Source organism: Molothrus aeneus, chromosome 3, assembly GCF_037042795.1.
Source record: "Molothrus aeneus isolate 106 chromosome 3, BPBGC_Maene_1.0, whole genome shotgun sequence".
NCBI classification, from domain to species: Eukaryota; Metazoa; Chordata; class Aves; order Passeriformes; family Icteridae; genus Molothrus; species Molothrus aeneus.
This window is the reverse complement of record NC_089648.1, coordinates 64,518,991-64,540,484: the sequence shown is the minus strand read 5'-3', so window position 1 is coordinate 64,540,484 and position 21,494 is coordinate 64,518,991. Positions and strand designations below refer to the sequence as shown.

Here is a 21,494-nt window from a genome sequence, read left to right as displayed (position 1 = left end):
CAATCTGGCTTCAGGTTAAATGGGAGTACAATTTGTATAACAGGTGGAATAAAAACAAAGACTGGGCTTTAAAGGAAGGAAGAAAGTGAGGGAGGCAGGGAGTAAAGAATATGCTAAGACCTTGGCAGATCTTTTCATGAGAAGAATACTCAGCATCAGAGTTCTTCCATTGTGTCGGCAAGACCAAATTCCACCTACAAAGAATGAGGTCAAATCTCACATGGTGGCAGAGGCAGGGTGGATTTGGAGAAGCTCACAATGATCTATGAGGAGCCAGCAGTGAACCAAGTTTTTAAGAGACTTGATAGGACATCAGAGAGGGGTGAATGTAGAAGAAAGGCAGAGGAGAAGTCAGCAGAGATATGGAGGTTGTGCAGGCCTCAGAGCATAACAAAGTGTCTCCAGGTAGGAAAAGGGAGCTAATGATCCACATATTACAGGATCTTTGGTGAGCTATTGGTGGAACTAGCATCTCTATTTTCCCTCTCCTTTCTACTTCTGCATGGGACCTGTTCTCCACCCTAATACAGCTAAAACAACAATTCCCTCTCCCTTTTTTCCTCTGACTGGAGGCAGATGTGGCATCCTCACCAGCACTGTGGCAGCAGCAGCAAGCTGTGCCAGGCTGCAGCAGGGGCAGATGCCATTCCCCCTCTCTCATCATCACAGGTAAAACCTGTTTCTGTAACAGCACTTCTGCAACCCTGGTATCCCTGCCAAGTGCTAAGCCCCAAAACTGGCCCTGTCAGGTCCTGCAAGCTGAGGAACATCACAAAAGAGGCAGAATGCTATGAATCTCTGGATCCATATTTTGATATGAAAGCCAGACATGACCATTAGACTTAAACCATTTGGAAAAAAAAGAACCTTTCACATGTGAGAAGGAGCAGCATTGCAACCACAATTTTGACAGCTATGAACACTGACTATATTCAAGAGATCTAAATACTAAAACACACACCACCCCTCCACCCCATCTCTCATAGAGAGAAAGAGAAGTAAAAAATCAATCACCTGTTTACCAGAAAACTGTAGCTGCTCTTGTAACATGAAGTACTCCTCTCCATTCAATCTTGTGCTCTCCACTGAATACATTGTGGCCCAGTACAAATAGCCATTTACTGAATCCACAACTAGATCCTTCACTGGGAATACAACATGAGCTACAACATCTATATGGCCTCCCAACAGTGATTTTCTGTAGATCTAGGGACAAAAGAATTGACTTTAGCATCACATCAGCTATGATCAGCTTAGTGTACATTAGTGACTTTTCCACAGCTGTTTATCAAAAGACTGTGCGAGCCTTCAGCTTTCAAAGCCTAAACCTTTTGCATTCAAAGTAAAAGGATGAAGAATAATGCAAAATTATTAGTTCATTTTTGCCAGAAAGTAACAAAAGAAAAAAGCTGAAATAGCTTTTTCCCTTCGCTTTCCCAGTTTTGGCAGCCTTCTGTCTGACAGAACTTCTCACCCACTTCATATTCACTATTCACAAGTGTAAATGAGGGTGCAAGGCAGTGTGAAATCTGGCCTTCTAGCTCCAGTTTTTAAAACAGCTTCTGACTTTGCACTTACAAGGAATGAAAGGCATAATTTGACAGCACTGCATAAATTAGCACTACAATTTTGAAGTCAGATACCTTTTAAATAATTCACATGTCAGTGTTCCTGATATGAGAGTGTACAAAGTGCAATTGTAATTATTTTTTAACTGCAGTGATCTGCAAAATATCACAGAGCAGAGGTCAACCTTGAAAATCTCTGTGTAAACAAATAGTGCCAAATTTGATTAAAATAAAGTCCATCTACTTCTTGGCTGAGATCAACAGGGCAGTCTCCATTTTCACTATCTTCATTAATTTTCACAATGTTGAATCGAACAAAACTGTTGATAATATGTTTGATTTGCCTGTTTTGCACCTGGTGAATTCAGTATCCTGCATTAGTGAATGTTAGTGTATATTTTACCCCAAACTTCTGTATAACTGTGGAAAATCACTTAAGTAAAGAAAGGCCTCCTTGTTCTACATTATAATAGCAAAGGTCCAACTGTATCTCAGGTTGCAAGAAGTAGGGATTATTTTCCCAAATACAGCCTTACAATCTTTATTGTTGACTTAAGGTTTTTTTTTTTTCTTTTAAGAAATGCAGCTGTACCTACCATATTTGCTTTGCCAGCCCAATACAAGCACTGACCCAACCAATCAAAGGCCAACATCCTTGCATTTCTGACATCAGACACATAAGTGTTCTCATTGGTACCCTTTCTTTTGTTCAATGTCCAGGTCTGAACTTGCCCCATGGAATTAATCCAATAAAGAGTGTTATTATACCAGTCGAGGTCTTGAAGAAAAAAAAGATGTTAAGCATTACACAAACATGTAAATTAAAAAAAAACCTCCATTGTTTTAAAGAATAAAAAGCAGTCATGCACTTCAGCTTTTTTAAAATCAATACAAATGCACAGTTAGGCTCAGCTAATGTGAAGGTAAATGCTTCCTTACAGGAAATAATGTACATGTATTGTACATATATAGCCCTGATTATTATAAATGTATGACATATATTGGGATGCTGGAGACAGACCTATTTAGTTCAGAGGGTTGATTTTAGCTCTGCTGTAACTGTGGTGATGTCAGAAGGGTTTCACTAAGGATTAATTTGACTCGTAAAATAGAAGGGGATGAACCCAAAGTGTTGGATCAGCGAAGCCGCTGTACTGCTCTGCACAACATTCAAGTCTAGAGAACTCTTGTCTTTCAGTGCTGTTGGTGAAATTTATGGAGAGCTAAGAAATGCCAAAAAGCCTGTAGCAGCAGCGTGCAAATTGTTTAGTATGTACCTGAAACATTTCTTATATGAGGATGGATGAGTTCTCCTTGTCTGTAGCTATCCAATCGCTGCTTCCAGAGACCCTCAGGCCCCACAGCCAATATATATGGTTCTTCTTCAGCTACAAAGGAAGAAAACTGCAGTTGTGCACACCAACAAGCAATTTATCTTAATATTTGTATTTCAATAGCAGAGGTTCCTGTTCCTGGAAAGTTACAAAAGCACCTTTAAAGCTGCCCCTGTCCTAAGGAATAAAGGACAAAGAAGAAATACATGAAAATATCATAATTTGGGGAATTCAGAGATTCAGGGCAGCTTCAGATCCAGAACAATAAGGCAATTTGGAATCCTATTAGATGCTGAAAAATCACTGTGGGTTTGGAACTGTCTTTACCAAAGTCAGGTAAAAGTCACCCCTAAGACAGTCCAGCCCCTTAAACTGGAAGCTATTTTCCCCTCAGACTTAGGTTAATTTGGGTGAACGAGGTTTCAAAAAAACATTCCAAAGACATGGAAATCTCAGACATTTTGCACACGTCCATTTTCCCTGATTATCTATGCTCAAATCAAGGATTTTCAGCATTTGGTGAGCTGCACTTTTCCATGAATTGTCATTAATCCTCAGGGCATTGCACAAACCACTTCATCATATAAAGTTCTTTACAGAGCAATGAAAAGGGATAACACCTCTTTTACTGTATCAAATAATATTTTGATAGAGTATTTGCATTAGAAAAATGAAGATAAGTACCAACTGTTAATGCATAAATAATATTTAATATCATTATTCTAGTTTGAAAATCTTACTACTTTAAATAAAAGCAAATTTACTTATCCTGTATTCTTTAATTCTAAGAAAAACCTTTTTGTGCTCCTTATTTTGCAGTCTTTGCCAAAAGTGTGTGCCTCACTAGGTGGAAAGATTTATACACAATTTGTTCTTCATTTTTCCTGTGTGACAAAGCAATTCTCACCTTCTTCTAAAGTTGTACCTCTAAATGACTCTGACCATGGCCCTGCACCAGCAGGAGACACAGCTCTGACTGACACCTCGTATGCTGTGAAGCTGGCTAACCCTTTCACTGTAAGCCTTGTGCTACTAATATTTGAGACAAGCCATTCCTCCTCAAATGGGAGCTGAGGCGACACTTTCACATCGTAGGTCCAGTTCTGCCAAGCAGATAAACCTGTGTGAAGCAAATAATTGTGTGAGTACAGAGTTAATTGTTGTAACTGTTGATACACATCCTTTAAGAAAAATGTACATTGAAGACTCCTTTCAAAAATGCCAATACCAGTGGAATTAGGAAAGGGATACATTAAAAATTTACACTCTTGCCCTCTGGCCCTATGCTTCAATCCCCCATGAAGAATGAAATTAGAACAAAAATTTTCCCTGGCCAGGTGATTTTCTGGTATTCAAAGACACATGTGCAGAGGGTAGAAACCATAGCACAGTCACTGATCAAAAGTCATTACATCTCTGCCATCCATTTCCTATGTGATACCAGTACCCAGCATTACTGCTACTCCATAACATACTTAAGATCAAGTTTTGCTTAAAATCTTCGCAGGGGGCATATGAATTGCCAACACACACTTGTGTTAATTTAGACAATTTAGCTCTTTTACTGGCAAATTATGGGCTAAATTTTTGAAGCAGAAGTAATTCCATAACTTCCATCACTATCTTCTATTGAAGTCACTAAAGCCCAAGTCAAGAAAAGGGAAACCAGAAAGTTATTTCTGTAGAAAGAAAATAAGTGGACCTTCAGGGATAATTAGCTGAACTTACTGCTTCCAATGGTGTGTTCAGGTGGTCTCCAGCTGATCACAGCTTGGTCCAATCCAAACAGAGCCATGACAAGACAAGGAGCAGTTGGTAAAGGAAAAGGCTGAGTTGACGGCCCATAGAAAACCAAGTTGCCAATGCCAAAGTACTCTGGGTATGCCAAATTGCAGTCCACAATATACTCATTGAAGCTAGAACTTCCCACTGGAGAGACCTCCTCGTGGAAAACTGCCGAGCCATCTGTGACTGTAAATGTGTTATCCTCATAAACGAAGCTCTCCATGTCATTAAATGGCACGTGTGATCGCAGCGTGTGAAACTCTGAACCATCAAGAAAACCTGACACAAAGGCCTGGTCTGTTTTGTTGAAGAAAATGAGTCTCTTAGATTGGAAGTTGATTGTGAAAGTTCTCAGAGCACTGGATCTCACCACTGGTGAAGCTGCAGAGGCAGTGCCAGGAAAGATTGGAAGATTTGCTCTGTATATGCCATCCTCCAGGAGACAGAAGATATAACTGGCCACAGAGCAAAATAAACCCAAATAACTACAGTGCAAGAAGTCTGCTGAGCCACAAATATTTCAGCATCTAAGACATGTCCCTGTCTCTATGCACAATAGAAAAATGCTTTTGGCACTATCAGTATATATATATATATATATATATATATATATATATATATATATATATACACTGGGGAAGTAGACACATCAGTTTTTACCTTCTGGGAATCTGCATAGCAGATTATTGGAAAATATTTTCTTCTATAATACTTTAAATGCTAAGCATGAACATTTAAAATTCATTGAGCTTCATATTCATAAAAGCATGACATCTCTGAAACTCAAATTTCTGGTTTGGAAAAGCTTTATCTCTTCTGCTAATGCCCTAAAGAAGAAAATGCATGAAACAATACTGCATGGCATCTCTCTCGTTCCAGTTGTTTTGTAGCTTGTTATTTGTTACCCTTCTGTTTTGTTAACTTAAGTGCTTGAAACAGGAACCTAGATGACTAATGAAGTGGAGAAAATTAGAGTGGAGCTTTATAGCACCTTTGGCACCAAGTGCTCAAAGGAATTCGCTTACCCATTATAGGGATCAGCTATAACCTTCCTAGGGGATGTCATGTAAAGAGGAGTGACGTCTTCAGCTACCGTGCAGTTCTCTAAGTGGCAGAAATGTATCTGGGAAACGAGAAGAAAAATGGGTGATGCATTCATAGGGTGTTTGCTAATGAGCAGACAAGCTGACCAAAGAATCCTTCAGGGGATGAAGAGAGTAAAACACCTCTCTCACAGTCCTAGGTCCTTCTGGGATCCTGAGCGTTCAGTCAGCCAAGGATAACCCTTGTACGCAAAGCCAGGACAGCTTACCCTGAAGCTGTCACTCATATCTCTAAGCTGGAGGGAAAATTGGTTATCAACTGCCTATACTCAATTTGGAGGGTATAGGCAACCTGTACTTTGAAAATGATCTGGCAGGAAAGGGAAGTGCTTTTCTGGTCCTGGAAGCGATACCTTGGAATTCAGACATCTCTGCCATCGATCTGTTCGTCTACAGCTCATTTGTATCTTTTCATCACTACTGCTTTTCCTGCTCCCTGTTCAGTAAGCAAAAGATCAAACATGGCAAGAGGATTAAAAAATAAAAATCCCCCACTAACCATTATGGGCAGGTTTCTAGTCCTTTGTACATTAGAGGATTACATGGGTACACGCAAAGTCTGACCATTAGTGTAACTGATGTTTTATGAGTAGGAAATCCAGTGCAGGGTTAATCTCCATTTTCATTTCAAACTGAAGTAGCTGTAATCTGAGCTGTTGCTATTGTATGAAACACTTAACATATTTTGTCAATTATGACAGACAGCAAAAAATCACTATCTAGTTATCTGACCACCTTCCTGAGGCAGAGTAGGAAATGAACAGAGTAGATGGGTAACCAAGAGAAACAGTGCACCAATACTGGATATGAGGAGGGTGTGAAGGCAGTCTCAAAAACGAATTAAAACCAAAACAGCTATGTACTAAGGAGAAAAATAAGGCAAGGAGCCAGAGTTCCCTGTTGAGTGTCTACTTTAAATATGACCTGATAGTTAAGCCTTTCTTTATTAAATTACTAAATATGTGAATATTAATGTTATATTAAAATATATTTTTGTAATTATATTTTGTGCATATATATCTATACATAAATAATATTTTTCTCATGTAAAATTAATCATGTAATAGTTCAAATTAAGCACTAGAGCATTACCTTTTCATTCATGACAAAGTATATCCTCTGGTAAAGCCAGTCTACTGAGATGGACACAATATTCCCCCAGCCAGCATAAAAGAGCATTAGGTCGGATACATCAGACATATTTGCAATGCCTTTCACCCAGATAGAATTCCCTTCAGAAAAATAGACAACTTGCTGATAAATATTCACAGAAATACCTAAAAATAGAAAGATATGTGCACACAGATAATATAAGAAAGTTTCCATTTTTCAGTTAATTTTTCTACTTGCCTTGAAAATACATATTTTTCAGTCTGCAACCCACCATCATCATCATCAGAGAAAAGTTAACTGTTTTTTCTCCTCACTTCTAGTCTTCTTCCAGATAATAAGGAAACATTCCCATTTGCTTTGTAAGTGACATTATTATAGAGAATTGCCCTTCAGAAAGGTAATCAAAGAGAGGACATGTAATATGCAAACCGACACTGATTGCTCCTCTACAGGTCAAACAGATGCAGCTGGCATCTCCTCACAAAGCACCACTCACTCTAGAATTCAAACTTGAGATAATCTGTGCCACCTCTGCACTATCCAAGGCTATTTAGTCAGGGGCAACATTCTTTCTCTGGAGCCTTTATGGCTCTGAGAAATTTGGTAGATAAACTCAGATTTCCACACTGTCACCAAGGATCACTGTAGGTAAGAAACATTGGAGTGGTGAGTAATTTGAGATAACATGGTTATCTGGTGACTCTGGCTGCTAAATGCCTCATTAGTATGCTAACACACTAACACTATATTTTAGAACTTGGCATTATTTTATTCAGAAGTCTGAATCACTTCATTTCTCCATATTCACGTTGAGAAAAAGTAGATATTAATCGCAGGGAAACATGGATTCATCTTACTTCAATTTAGATACCTACAATGTAAAAAAATGCACCAGGTGCCTAGATACAGTGGAGAAACAGTTACACTGGGGAGAACCATTTATCGCTTCCTAATGCCTGTCACCTCAAATCACATCCTGAAAGCTTCTATTTCTCCTCATAGACTATAAAGGGAGACTAGATACTGTCTCAAGCTATGTGAGGTGCATTCTGTCCTTAGTGAAAAGAGGTCTTAGTGGCACTTGACAGAAAAGTAGAGAGCCCGGTCTGATTTTACCTGTGATGTTGTGGTGTATAACACCATTTGTCAGGCACTGAGCAGCTTCAAGGAAACGCCCTGTGTGTCTCTTCCTTAATGACTCTTTTCTGGATAGAAAGAGCCATGCTGCTTTTTCCTTAACTGGCAAACAGAGAAATTCAGAATTAAGATGACCACAGCACATGGCTAACTCAGATACATCCTTAATAGCCATGCATATGCATGTGTGCCCAAAGGTACGTATGTCTGTAGGTATGAATACATCCTTACATTAGCAGTGACAGACCAAAGCCTAAACCCTTTGAGTGCTGAAAGTATATGGAGTTATTCACCATTACAGTTGATTCTGGCTCCTCACACAGGGTGAGAACAGGCCATGTGAATTTCCCACCATCATTCCTGCAACAATAGTCAGTCCCTAGGGAGGGAAAGTCAGCTGGAGCAAATGAAGCCTTACTGACTCAAGGAAATAAAGGCACTAAGACACCCATGTGACTTCAAGATCCAGCAGAAATAGGACATTTAACCTCTCTGGACTTCTTTGGAAACCCCAGTCAAACTAAAATATTATCCCACAGAGCTAGAGAAAAGCAAGGCAAGCATGTTTATTTCAGGTGTTTTATTGTAATGATTAGTGATTTATTCAAAAAACAAGTACCTATTACAGATGATAATGGGATAATATCATCTGTTTCAAAGGTGATAAACTTTCTAATTTTTTTTCTAATAAAGTCACAGAATTTAAAGTCAACAAAGATAGTTTTGGTCAAATAAACTGATTTCATGCTTATAAAGGCCCATGTAATTCACATCAAAACCTCTCCAGTAAATCTGCACCTTCTGCCTGGTCTATACATAGGCCTGGGGAAGATAGCTTGCTTTGCTTCTGAATCTCAGATCCTTGGAAAGCTAGCACACACCTTGTTAAATTGATTGTTACCTTCATTTTTAAAGATGGTGTATTATTTCAAGTATGATTTTGGCTAATTTCCATCAGCAAACAATCCTTCCCTTTTTTTTCTCCTCTCCAGCTTAAGCAGCTGTCTGCAATCAGATATCATTTCCTCATATGGATATCACAAAACTGTGATCAAATGCTGTCTTAATGTATTCTGATAATCTGCATAGATTGAGCTGTGTGTATTTCTCACATGATGCACTGTGAGTAGTTTCAATAATGATGCTTTCAGAGCAAAGTACAAGAGGCCAATATCACCTCTTTATCTCTTTTCAAGCAATGTTTCTTGCAATCTACAGCAGAAATCAGATTCTTTCCCTGACCCTTGTCAGGGCTCAGATCTACACAGCTTAGTGACTGATGCAGTAGCACCATTTCTGGACATGATGCATGACAAAACACTGTTCCTGTTCATGTTAGCACAGAGAGAAAGCACATGCCTGTGCAATTCAGGGGGAAACAACTGAAATTTTATGTGGTGACTAGTAAGGGGGGTGGGGTGGCTCCCCACCCCCATCAGGTGGGGGTTTCAGGGGCTATGGAGTTTGTTTTCTGGTTTGTTTTCTACCTTAAATTAATTGACAATTGGATTGACATAGTGAACACAGTCTGGACTTTTCAAAAATGATACAAATATTTATAACTCAGGGTCAGCCAGCCCTAGAGCAAACCTCTGTGGAGCTGTAAGTAAGGAAACATCAGTGTGTCTGAGCTAATACAGACAAAAAACCCCCCAATATTTTAAAAAGCACTAGAGAAGCAAGTTCAGTGTCTCTAACCAATGGCAATTCAGAGACAGTCTTGAAGTGTTTTCATAAAGCTGAAGCATTTCCAGGTGTTTGACAACTGAATCTTTTCATGAGAAGGGAAGTCTTTTATTTTCTTTCCTAAAAGAACATTTTGATAACATCGATTTCATTGATTTCACTCTTATTTGTGTTCTATCTCAATGTATATCTATCTTTCTCTGCCAATTAATTGATAATTCTGCAATTCTTTGAGTAATAGCTATAGTGCATCATCACCTTCAATATTAATTAGTTGATGCAATAAAACAAATACCTCCATGAAAAAGCAAAAAAAGAAGTTGGTATGATTTCACATACTTGGCTTGAGATGATTGAGAATTTTTGACAAAAGAGTTTCACATTAAGTGATAATTTCCATGCTGTGATGCCTTATGTCCACAGCTGGAGAGCAGGACCTCCTCTGATGTGCTATTGACTCCCCAGTGTTCAACTCCTTGACATGTTCATAGTCTAAATATTTGTACTCCTGCCAGGAATGTGGCAGGCCAGGGGACATGAGTTTGTCCCTAGGAAGAGACAGTGGTAAGGACTCTGCTGCTCTTGTACCTTCAGATGCCGGGGTTGTGATGTTGGCTTCGGCAGGGGGTCCAGCACCGACCTCATTAACTGCCACAATACTGAACCTATGGCACACCAAAGAGACAGGTTTTGGTTGGCAGGTTCCTTTTAAAAGATGGCCTGAGAAACATTTTATCCAGCTGGGAAGCTGCTACAGAAGTGCTTGACTTTCAGAAAATGCCTGTTTAAATATAATGCCCTGGGGAAATTCAGAATAAAAAACAAAACCAACCAAAGTCTGAATTGCACAAAGGCCAAAAAACAATAGAATCTTCTAAATTTCAATTCAAAATAAATTTTCAGACTCAGAAGAGCAACTCAACTTCATTTCCAAGGAAGATCTGTATTTACCAGTGCAAGCAGAATGCAGACATTTGCGTTTAATAAAAATAAAGGAATTTTTCCAGATGCTTACAGGACTAGAGAAGACCCCTCCTGTCTTTCTCCCTCTGTACTAAAAACATGCCACACAAGCCTAAAAAATTAAAAACATTAGCTAAGAAAATGGAGCTTCCCAGCCCTATATCCAGGTGCTTTTCCTTCCTCACCATCTGACTTCTGCAAAAGCAGCCAAGCTACCTGGGGTAACTCTGTTACCTCAAGGAAGGTGCCCTTGCTTTTGGCAAGGATGTAAGTAAACAGCACAGTTGTGCAGAAGTGGCATTAAGGCCTACTTGGTGCTATCTGGGCAAGAAGCATGACCTCATACCTGGCCATGTTGGTATCTTTTCTTTTTGTACCTGTAAGTGGTGTTTGGGAAGGTGGAGTAGAACTGAAAGCTGTGCCCTCTTGAGGCTCTCAGCAATTCATGATTCTCACTGGTCAGGAGCAAGTTATATCCAATAATCAATCCATTCGGAAAAAGTGGTGGAGACCAACTAACTTCAACAGTGTTTGGACTTGAACTCTGAATGTCTTTAATGACAGGAGCTGTTGCAGGAACTGCAAGACAGAAATAACTGACTCCAGTATTTGATGAAGACATTAACTGATTTTGGTTTTTAAATACATTTTTAGGTTTCACACCTGTTTATTCACTTACACACCAACAAATATTAGTAGGGACAGTTAGCATTCCAGCAGCATTTCAGCTTTTTTTTAATGTTCAGAAAAACAGGACTGTGTTTCAATCAAATACATGCATAATTATGTACAAAAGTATCCCATGTACCCTCACAATTTTGGCCATGTACTTTTCTGTGCTTGCTTTTAAAACCAAAAGCAGGGAGAAGCCCTAAATCTTCTCAGTCAAACAAAAAGAACTTATTGGTTTTTTAGTTTGGTCTTCTGCAGCTACCCAAGAAACGACACACACATGGTTCAAAAGATTAGGCACCAATGTCTGCTGCCAAAGAAACAACAGTGAAACTCAAATGTTTCTGTTAAGGTCCTGAAAGATGGAATTAATAGTGCAATTCATTACCTCCAAAAGCATGTGTCCGGTAGCTGGGGCTAGGTGGAGAATGGAGCTGCAGTTGAGACGTAATGATCCAAACCACTTGAAACACATATTCTGTGAAGGCCTGAAGGTCTTTGATGGTATATGAAGTTTCAGATACTACCTAGATTAATGCACAAACACAATTGGGCTTTTCCTTCCTCCAGCTGCAGCTACTTTTATGAGGGCAAAAGAGGTCTCATACAACAATATACATTATTTCAGGATAAAAAAGGGCAGCATCATAAGTTTAATTAAGAGGAAATTCTGACGGTTATTTTCAGCATAGACATTGATTTTCCATCTCTTCAGAACATTTTCTCTTGTCTTTCCTCAGAACACAGCACCAAATCCCAACAATAAGCAGGTAGATCAAAGGATTGATGCAATATTAATGCAATATGTAATTAATTGATGCAATATGTAAATTTTAAGAAAAAAGTAAAAAAAACTGAAATAGTAGCATGTAACAAGCAATGTATTTTAAACGTATACCACAGGTTTCAGATACAAAGGATCCTAGTTACACTGAAATATTTATTGTCTGAAGTAATTGCTCCCTATTATTTCATCAATGATTCATTCAGAATAACTTCCTGCTTAGCAAATTATCTTTACCTTTGATTTCTGGCACCAACTTGTCATGCCCTGTAAATTGATCCAATAGAGATGATGGCAAGATAACAAGTGTACAGCTGACGCAAAAGAACAAATTATGAGAATAACTCTACTGAGTCAGAACAAAGGTCTTTCTAGCCAAGTTTTGTGCTTTGACAAGAAACAAAAAAATTTCTCTAGGGAAAGGTATTAAAAAAAAAACAAAAAAAACAGGACAAAGCCTACAGCTATATTTCTCCTGAATATTCTCATTGGCTTTTCACAAGCATGACTCAACATGAAAGAATGGGAATATTTGCATTTATTAGAACTCGATTTTTCCTTCTGCTAATTTTTCCAGTCACTTCTCAAACCCAATTTAGTAATTTTAGCAATTTTAATATTCAGGAGTTTAAATTTAGCAATTTAACATCCACACATGCCAGGAAGTAGCGGAACATTTCAACTACCCATTCAGTGGGGAAATACATCTTGCTAGTTTTGAACCTGCTGCCGGCTAGTTTCCATCAAGGTCCCTAGTTCCTGTGCTAGAGGAAATGGGGAATAATCCCCAGTTTCTCAGCTTCCCCCTGCCACCCATGATTTTGAAAATCTCTTTCATGTACCTAACATATTATCCAATATCTTTCTAAAAATAAAAAATAAAAAAGAGCAGAGAAGAGCCAATTTCCTTGCAAAGTAAAAAGAGGTGTTCTCCCTTACTTCTGTGTACCTCCAGTCACCAGGGAGCTTGTTGAACTTCCACTGGATAACATATTTCACCCCAGAGATGTTAGCTGCCTTCCACCCTAATGTGACACTGTGGTTTCCAATGACAGATGCAAATGGAGCACTAGGTTTGTTCAAGTAGCCTGAGGGGAAAATACAATATAACAGTAAGAAATAATCTTTCATGGCAATCCCTGCATCTCAAAGGTAAAAACCTTTTACCTCACCCACTAAAAGCTGCAAAGCCCATAAAAACACATAAAAGAATATATTGAAAGTGTTGCTGAGTAACTTGCATGGCATTTTAAAGACAAAGACAGTTTGATAAGTCAGACAGAAACAGGCCAGGTTCAATGTGAGCAGTTGTGACTACTACCCCATATTTGTGTAAGTGCATTTTTAGTTACAGCTACTTAGTAAGATTTTTCTGAATAGAAACAGAGAAGGCATAAGAGACTTCTGAAAATGTTTTCAAGGGGACTATTTCAATAGCACTGTATTGGCCCAAGGTATCATCTTAAACAGTTGAAACTGGCTTCAAAACATCTCATGTCCATGAAAGGGAGGGAAAAATGTTTTACTCCAAGATAAACTTCAGTGTATTTAAAGTTAAAAGAAAAAAAAAATAGTGGGAGTTTTCTGATTAATGAAAATACTCAAGACTTTCCTATTTTTTAAATAAATCCAGACCATAGAACAAGACTACAAATTTATCAGACTGTCAATTGGACACAGGACTCTATTCAGACTTACTTAGTGCTTCATCTCCATATGCATCCTCTGCACAGCTACAGCCAAACTTACAGGAAACTGTCTGTGTAGGGCACAGAACTCACTGGTTAGCTTTGTGTGAAGGCAAACTTCCTTCCAGAATCATGCAGACACATTTTAAATACATACAAATTCTGTGGACATTTTGCATATGCACAAACCCAGTGGAAATAATTATATTAAATCTAAAAAATAGCACTACCATGAACTCACTCCAAAGATTTTCTTGAGGGACTTTCCATCAATTCACTGGGCCCTGAATTAAAGGATTCCTCCTTACACACTGTCCCTTTGTGGAAAGCATGAACTTGGGGCTACATTACAGCTGGAAATAGACTTCAGTGATGACCATGGAGTTAGGAAGACAAGGTTTTTGACTAGTTAGTAATATATTCCACATGTTGCATTTCACCCTTTCCTGCTTCATGTATTCCCTATGAATGAGGCACATTCTTACAATGTATTACCAGTGAATTTTCAAAATAGCTGAAATCAGCAATTTTTTATAACAGCCATGCCTAATTCACACTTCCTTTTCAGCAGCTACTCCTTCTGTTACAGTTGTGCCTACAAGCTGCAAATATAACAAATACCCCAGGGCAGTGAGCTCCACACTGACATCCTAAGAACAGAAAATTCCTGAGTTTTCAGTTCAAGTAGGGAAGATAAATATAGTGTCATCCTGCTTTTTATGTAGAGAACTTAAAAAGTAGAAATGTGTTCTAGGTGGGTCTCAGTAGCTTTAAAATTACATGCAAGACTGAATCTCCTGGAAATCCAAACTTTTTGAGAAGTGGTTATTTGAGCTTTTCTAGGCAGGAGGTTTATTTGGGCTCATTTTATTCTGCAAGTTCATTCAGCCTTTAAAGTCTTGAAGTTTGCCCCACACAGCAGCAATCTTTCAAGTGATAATCAACCTTAAGATCATTCAGAAGCAATTCATTATGGCAAGTGAGGGAAGTTTTTTAATTGCTCTTCCTATGATTTGGGGAAACACGCTTCCAGCACCCTATGGAAACTGATAAGACATGTTATTTCAGACAACACAGTTGCAACCAAGACAGATTTGAAAACTTGCTTAGCTTTATATTCCTATATACATTATGTCACATCTAGACATTTAGTGCCAAGTGCAACCACTTATATTTTTTCCAATATTTTCATATTCAGAGAAATAAAATAATTCCAGGTAAATTATCACCACTGTTAGTAGGTGAAAATTCAGGTATTAGTAGCTATCAAGTGTACAGTGCAGCATTAATTTATGACTAATATTTGTTTTAAGGGGTAGTGTCCCCAGATTTCATGCCGATTCATAGTGCCTTCTGCCTCATTGAACACAGCTATTTCTGAACATTTGTTATTTGTTGTGTTAGTCTTTCTTCTGATTTTTGTCTGAACCTGAACCATAAATCCAGTTTTTGCTTGAGGTAAGAGGATTGCTAAGGCTCCTAACCTTAAATTTTAAGGGAAATTTGCCAGCTGCTCTACTTGTGAACAATAAATCCTCATATTTTCTCCATCCATCAGCAATGTTCTTATATAAGCCACAGTCTGATGTCTTTTCTTGTGACTGTTCTCATGAAATTCAGTGGCAATCCCCTGTTCCTAGATGGAATGAGAAATACTACCAGATTTCAGTCACAAGGTGTATTCAGACAACAGAACTGAGCTAATACCAAAGAAAAAGTCCCACTCTTACTCCCACTCCTTTGCTCTGCAGGCTGCAATGACCTGATCCTTTGGATGCAGTGACACAGTGTGTGCCTGACATGTGGGTAGTCAAGTCAGTCAGCTGATCCAGTGGAAAGATAATCTCAAAAAAGCCCCTGCAGAGTCAGAACATTTCAGTAGCATATTGTGTGACCAGACAGGCAAAGAAGAAAACCCCAACACAAAAGGAACAAAACCCCCACACTCATTTTATGTCTCTACAAAAGTAATTTGGTTACTTCTTGGACTTGTCATACACTCCAAAACCACCATTTCATGCATTAGTAAACCTTTGTCATCATCACAATTGGACTAAAAAAAAAAAAAATCCTTTTGATCAAATTCCCAGGTCTACAATGGGTTTGTATTCTACTCATGATTCTCCAACTCCTCCATCACCTTCTTGAAATATATTCCTTCCATCTGGGATCAACCTTCATCCTGAGGTCTCAGCAGTGCCAAACACAATCTTTCATCCCCATCATCTCATCCCCATCCTATCCTCTATGTTAATGCTGAAAGCACCCATCTCTTTACCAGCACTTTGTTGATCCAAACTCATCACTATGAACACCAGTCCATCCACAGAACTCCCCACTTGAGGTCTCTTTCTAAGGGGCCATATGTTGCCCCTTACTGAATTGCATTTTATTTCATTTAGGTTCTATCCAGGCAAGAGTTTTGTCTTCCAGCTCCCAAAGAGCTCTTCTAGCTCTTGGTTTTCACTTCTCACCAAGCTGGTATCATACCAGCCTTAACAAGCATTCTCTCTGGATAGTCTTTGATGGAATTAATGGAAAATTGGATGAACAACACTCTTGGGAGAGCCTAGAACATGGTTTACATAGGTCTGTCCTGTTTCATAATAGTGAGATTTGTCTGCTTTCTTAATGTAAGCCTGTCCTTGGTCACCATGCTGAAAAGGTACGTAACACATTCTTCACCTTTAGGGAGTACAAAACAATGATACCTGAATTGATAAGTTTGTGTATCTACATTGTATTTCTTAGCACTGTGAGGACATAGCAATCACTGAAATAGTGATTTTTTTTTTTGTATTGCTCTGATGGCATTTAACTTACCTCACATGTTCTAGTGTATGTCTCATTCTGCCAAGAAACAAATTAATAAAATGTGGGGTTAGCAAAATATAATCAGAGAGTATTTCAAACAGATAATACCAATTTATTAGAATTACTTACAGTGAAAGTACATTACAAAACTTTATCACTGGCAAATAATGAAAGAAGGAAAACCCACACTTGAAAAACAGAAAGTCAACATTAGAGTGATGCTAAGGTTGAATAAGATTCAGGTGTTCAAGATATGCAGAAAAAATAGAAGTTTGAAAGCTATCATGGCAGTTTTCCCAGACCAAAGCTAGTTCTCAGCCACCTGGTTTAGTATAAACAAGAACTCAATCTACTGAGGGCCTAAAATCTGCTTCATTTACATCTGCATGCGACTCTGAAACAGGTCCAATAGAGTAAAATCCTGAAAAGCACTAGTGCATTCTCACTGTCTAAAAACCTGCATTAAGCTTAATGAACTGCAAAATACATATATTCTGACAAACTAATTGAAAACCTTTGATATTAGATTCTTGTTATTCTTGTTGCTATGCAACTTGCATAACAAGAACTATTAATTTTCCAAAACAGAATTTATAAGGAACAGAGAAAAAAAATGTAGGCATTACATCTTTTTACAGAAACATTGCTGTGATTGGATTTTGAACATCGGCCATTGGATACAATGCTTGACAGGCTGGAGACAAGTGCTCTAGAGCCAAAGCTCAGGTAATACACTCAGGTAATACTCACACATTTCAGTGGACAGTCAGTTCTCACGGTTGCATTCCAAAACTGACATCCCTGTGTACACTGCAAAGACAGAGGATGGCTTTAAAAATGACTTTGAAAGCAGAATTCTGAAGGCAAGGGTTACTCCAGCATTAGCAACACATTAAAGGTATACATGGGTATTATAAGTACTCAGATCCTACAGTAAGAGACTTGTGTCGTATAGTGCCCTTCTCCATCCAAAATCAAATACAAAGCAAAATAAATTTAGTCTTGTTGTGGGAATGAGTTTACTCAGCCAGCTATGATGTAGTCAGTGCTCCCACCATCCCAGCTTTGTTTTAGCACTGTGTTTTACTCTGTGCAGAAGCAGCAAATATGTTGTGTGCAGGACAGCAAAGCACAGAGGAAAGCTGTTCAGCACAAGTCCTTCCATGTGCATGCCAATAGGCATTGGCTTTAAAACCATGAGTTTTCAGAGAAGTAATAAATATTATGTTTTTCAGTTTTGATATTGGACCTCTCTTGTTTATGCTGTCCCATCTACTTCTTAGTGATTGTGAAGGTTTTTCTTTTTAAAGGGAAGCTGGAACAACTTTAGAAGCAGAAGACTGATACTGAGTGTTGAAAAGCCTCATGAAAATTATAGTGAAAACTTGATAACACTGAGCAAAGATACTCAGTAAATTAAATAGGTGAGTCAACCTTGCTATGTATTGTCACTGACAACACAGACTTTTATAGTCCCAGTATCATAAATGGCCCAGCCTCATTAGATATCAGGTGCTGAGAGGCTGCTTGCTACTAGTCTGTGGCAAATACTGAAGGACTGAATTCTCCACCACTCTTCAAAGAACATGTATAATCACTGATACTGAAAGTGGCAGGAAAAAACTTTCTAACAGAATCTGAGCCATTAGAAAGCAGGCATTCTTTATCTGTACAAGACACACAGAAGGACATCTAATTTCTGTGTGTGTTGTGAGACTTTTCAAAAAAATATTTATCTACTATAATCATACCTATAAATTGTGTTTTATAGGTATTATAAAATTATCTAATACATGAACATCACTTTCCTAGAACTAATTTCCAAGTATCTGCCTCCTATTGGAAGTCCTGTTATGGTCCTGGAGGTTTATCAAGAGAGGTCTCTGGTGGCCATATTCACTGAATGCTTCAATATTAAAGGTGGCCCTTCCTTGAACTTTTTCTTTGGGCGTGCACTGTTGCTTCTTGTTACATAATTTGCAAAAACCCCACTGTAGACCTCATCTCCCCTGGTTCCAACCATGCTTATCATCCTGTATGCATCCCTTTACATCCTTTTTTTTTTTTGCCAGTTAGTCTTTAAGCTTTATTCAGCAACTTCATGGGAGCTGAAAAGTTTTATTCTCTATGTTACCTATCACCACCAGCTTGAACTGCATTTGCAATCTGAACTAGGAAATCAGCTGAAGTCCTCCAAGAACACTCCTATGGAAAGCTCACATTAAACCCCCATGATGAACACAACCATTTGAAGTCCTAGAGAACTTTAAATGTTCAACAATTAAGTTTTCTTACTCTGAATCACTGAGGAAATTAAATAAACTACTTGACTGTACAGAGGTAACTGAATAAGACAGTCTTAATGATTTGCATGTTGGATGCAACACTAGTTTTGACTCGTCTCAAAAATGAGAGGTTATAAACTTTGTAGATCACAACTGTGAACATAACTCACAGCAGAGATCATCACCCTTTACACATTTTCTTTAAATAAAAATTATAGCCATGTCTCCAATAATTTGAACCAAATCTACCCACTCAACTTAGTGACTTATGCTAGACAGGCACCTGTGCACATTTTCATGCATTCTTTGAAAATATGATCATTGTACCCATTGTATTCAAATACCAGGAACATAAAATGTCAGTAATTAAAAAAGTAAACCATTACTCACTGCTCCAGTGATGTCACTAACATTGCAAAGGTTAGTAATTCCAAGTTCTCCTTCCTGTAGGAAAATATATAATTTTTTAAAAGTACCAAAATATTTCCCCAAAATTCTTTGATTAAAACACACTAAGTCATCGGCTTCTTGTAAACTGAATTTTCTTCGGCTGATGTTTGCTCATCTGGAGAAATTTACTGTTGAGAAGTAGCTTCTCACTTGATTTCCCAGATACCATCAAACAAAGACATTGGCGGAATCAGTTGGTGTTTGTCAAACTGTCTGAGGTAGGAATTTGGCTCTTAACTCCCCATTCTGGTTCACTGAGTTAATAACAAATCCTTCACAAATATGTTGGGCTTAAATGACAAAGCCAAGTGGCTTTGACCTCCTGGGAGCGGAAAGACCTTCCTTCAAGCTAAATGCCTTTTGTCTGGGCACCTTTTGAAGGGGTTTTACGCAGCCATATGGTGATCGCCACCACCCTTCCTCTCCTGCCAAAAGTGCCTGCTTTTTCACGTCATTCAGAGTGTGCAAAACCTATATCACTGTCACTCAAGTGCAAATGATTTGAGGATGTATGCAACAACCTTAGAGAAGCTGAATAGCAGCTCTTAAATTTTTGACCTGAAACCAGGTAAGAGCAGCCTTTAAAAACAATTCTAGGAAGAAATTTTCAGCGCACTGGGTACACCGTGATAATAGTGAGAATCAAAGCTGTCACAAAATAAAAAAAAAATAAAAATCGAACACAACAAGTAGATCAGAGGAGAAAAATAAGATCTACAACTCTCAGACTCAAAGATTACATTTTTCACACCTGAATCAATACATTCACTGAACATAAATGTGATTTTCCTGTCTTTCAAAGCTGAAAGGAAGAGCAGCTTATTCCTTATTCTGAATTAATTTAAACTCAAATGAAAGGATCCCCATTAAAGTTATCACTGCATGATAGGTTTCCATCAGGGAAGGCAATTAACTCTTTCACTGGTGAAAGAGCTCCAAATAGTTTTAAAGGAACTGTCAGGGAAGTGTATGAAATAAAATAGAGCAGGTGATAGCTCTCTGCAGCAGGTTTCCACAATTAGCACCAAGTCACAAAATGTCCTTTTTACAAAGCAAAGATACACAGTGCTCTAAAACACATCAAAACATTTCTGGCAAATAGAGGCAAGGAGGTAACTCCTGAAGGCAGAATAATTATCTAGATTTCAGAGGTTTTGCTTATCTTTGTCTTGTGGTTGTAGAATGTATTGCACACTATTCCAAGGAATATTAAGAAAGTATAAAACTAAGGATCTGACCACTAATTTTAATACTTACAGAATTACCCACAATTTAAACCAGATAACTTGAAAATTAAGCTGCAGCTAGGTTCAGGATATTGCTGTGTGTCACAGACAGAAAACTTATTGTGACTTTACAGTTTTCCTCGATTATATAACAAAAGCCCTGGACTAGCCTAAAATGAATAAGTAAAAGGAATAAACTGAAAGAATAAAAGTTTATCTTCCCCACCATCCAGGGTCTTTAGCATTTATAGTAATTGCATGCAGTCAGAGTAGTGGGATTTGTTCCTTACCAGATTCCACAAATTCAAATATTAAACATTAATTCTCAAACTCTGCTCTTCATAAAAAACATTCTTTAGAGAAATTTTGCAAACACTAATATGCAATATGAAGTTTTTACAGTGCAAACAACAATCTGTATTTCAAAAGATTAGGTACAGGTTTTGAAAACTTACCAGGTTACTTGTACATAAGTTTTGACAGTTCCTTGAGAAAGCACAGTACACTGCAGAGATCCATAGACAGCAAAGAGCAACAAGCCTTTTTAGGGGGAAAACCCACAGGCAAGTGTTCTTCATAACTTAAACAATTTCATCTGGTAATCTGCCTCTTCCCTTGACTCAGCCATACAAACTCCTTCTAGTTTAGGGGATGGAGATACAACTGAAATTTCTGCATGTCAGATCACTAAAATATTTTCTGAATCCTAGTTTACACTCCGCTCCTTCAACAACTTCTCAGCTTCCTGGAGCACTTGTCTTGAGGTTACGCAACCTCTATTTCATAGTTTCTTATTAAGCCACTGAAACAAAAGAGCTGACAAATGAAAGTCAGTGTATCGACTTACACAAACATCATTAACGTAAAAAGGAAACCAAGGGCAATG

The 21,494-nt window shown here is 38.2% G+C and overlaps 1 protein-coding gene across 1 annotated transcript in view; it reads right to left on the bottom strand.

Annotated features, from left to right (window-relative positions):
* ROS1 (ROS proto-oncogene 1, receptor tyrosine kinase) overlaps positions 1–21,186 on the bottom strand; it is a 67,450-nt gene extending 46,264 nt beyond the window's left edge. The window contains exons 1-17 of the mRNA XM_066545788.1: positions 21,064–21,186; positions 19,323–19,376; positions 17,398–17,457; positions 16,657–16,683; positions 13,844–13,904; positions 13,085–13,233; positions 11,750–11,888; positions 11,067–11,268; positions 10,315–10,391; positions 8,020–8,142; positions 6,883–7,067; positions 5,713–5,810; positions 4,631–5,142; positions 3,810–4,022; positions 2,846–2,956; positions 2,165–2,346; positions 1,015–1,206 (exon numbers count right to left, since the gene is read on the bottom strand). Of these exons, the coding sequence (XP_066401885.1) occupies positions 1,015–1,206; positions 2,165–2,346; positions 2,846–2,956; positions 3,810–4,022; positions 4,631–5,142; positions 5,713–5,810; positions 6,883–7,067; positions 8,020–8,142; positions 10,315–10,391; positions 11,067–11,268; positions 11,750–11,888; positions 13,085–13,233; positions 13,844–13,904; positions 16,657–16,683; positions 17,398–17,457; positions 19,323–19,376; positions 21,064–21,186 (2,508 nt within the window). The remainder of the gene's footprint in view (positions 1–1,014; positions 1,207–2,164; positions 2,347–2,845; positions 2,957–3,809; positions 4,023–4,630; positions 5,143–5,712; positions 5,811–6,882; positions 7,068–8,019; positions 8,143–10,314; positions 10,392–11,066; positions 11,269–11,749; positions 11,889–13,084; positions 13,234–13,843; positions 13,905–16,656; positions 16,684–17,397; positions 17,458–19,322; positions 19,377–21,063) is intronic.
* Positions 21,187–21,494: the final 308 nt, after the last annotated feature.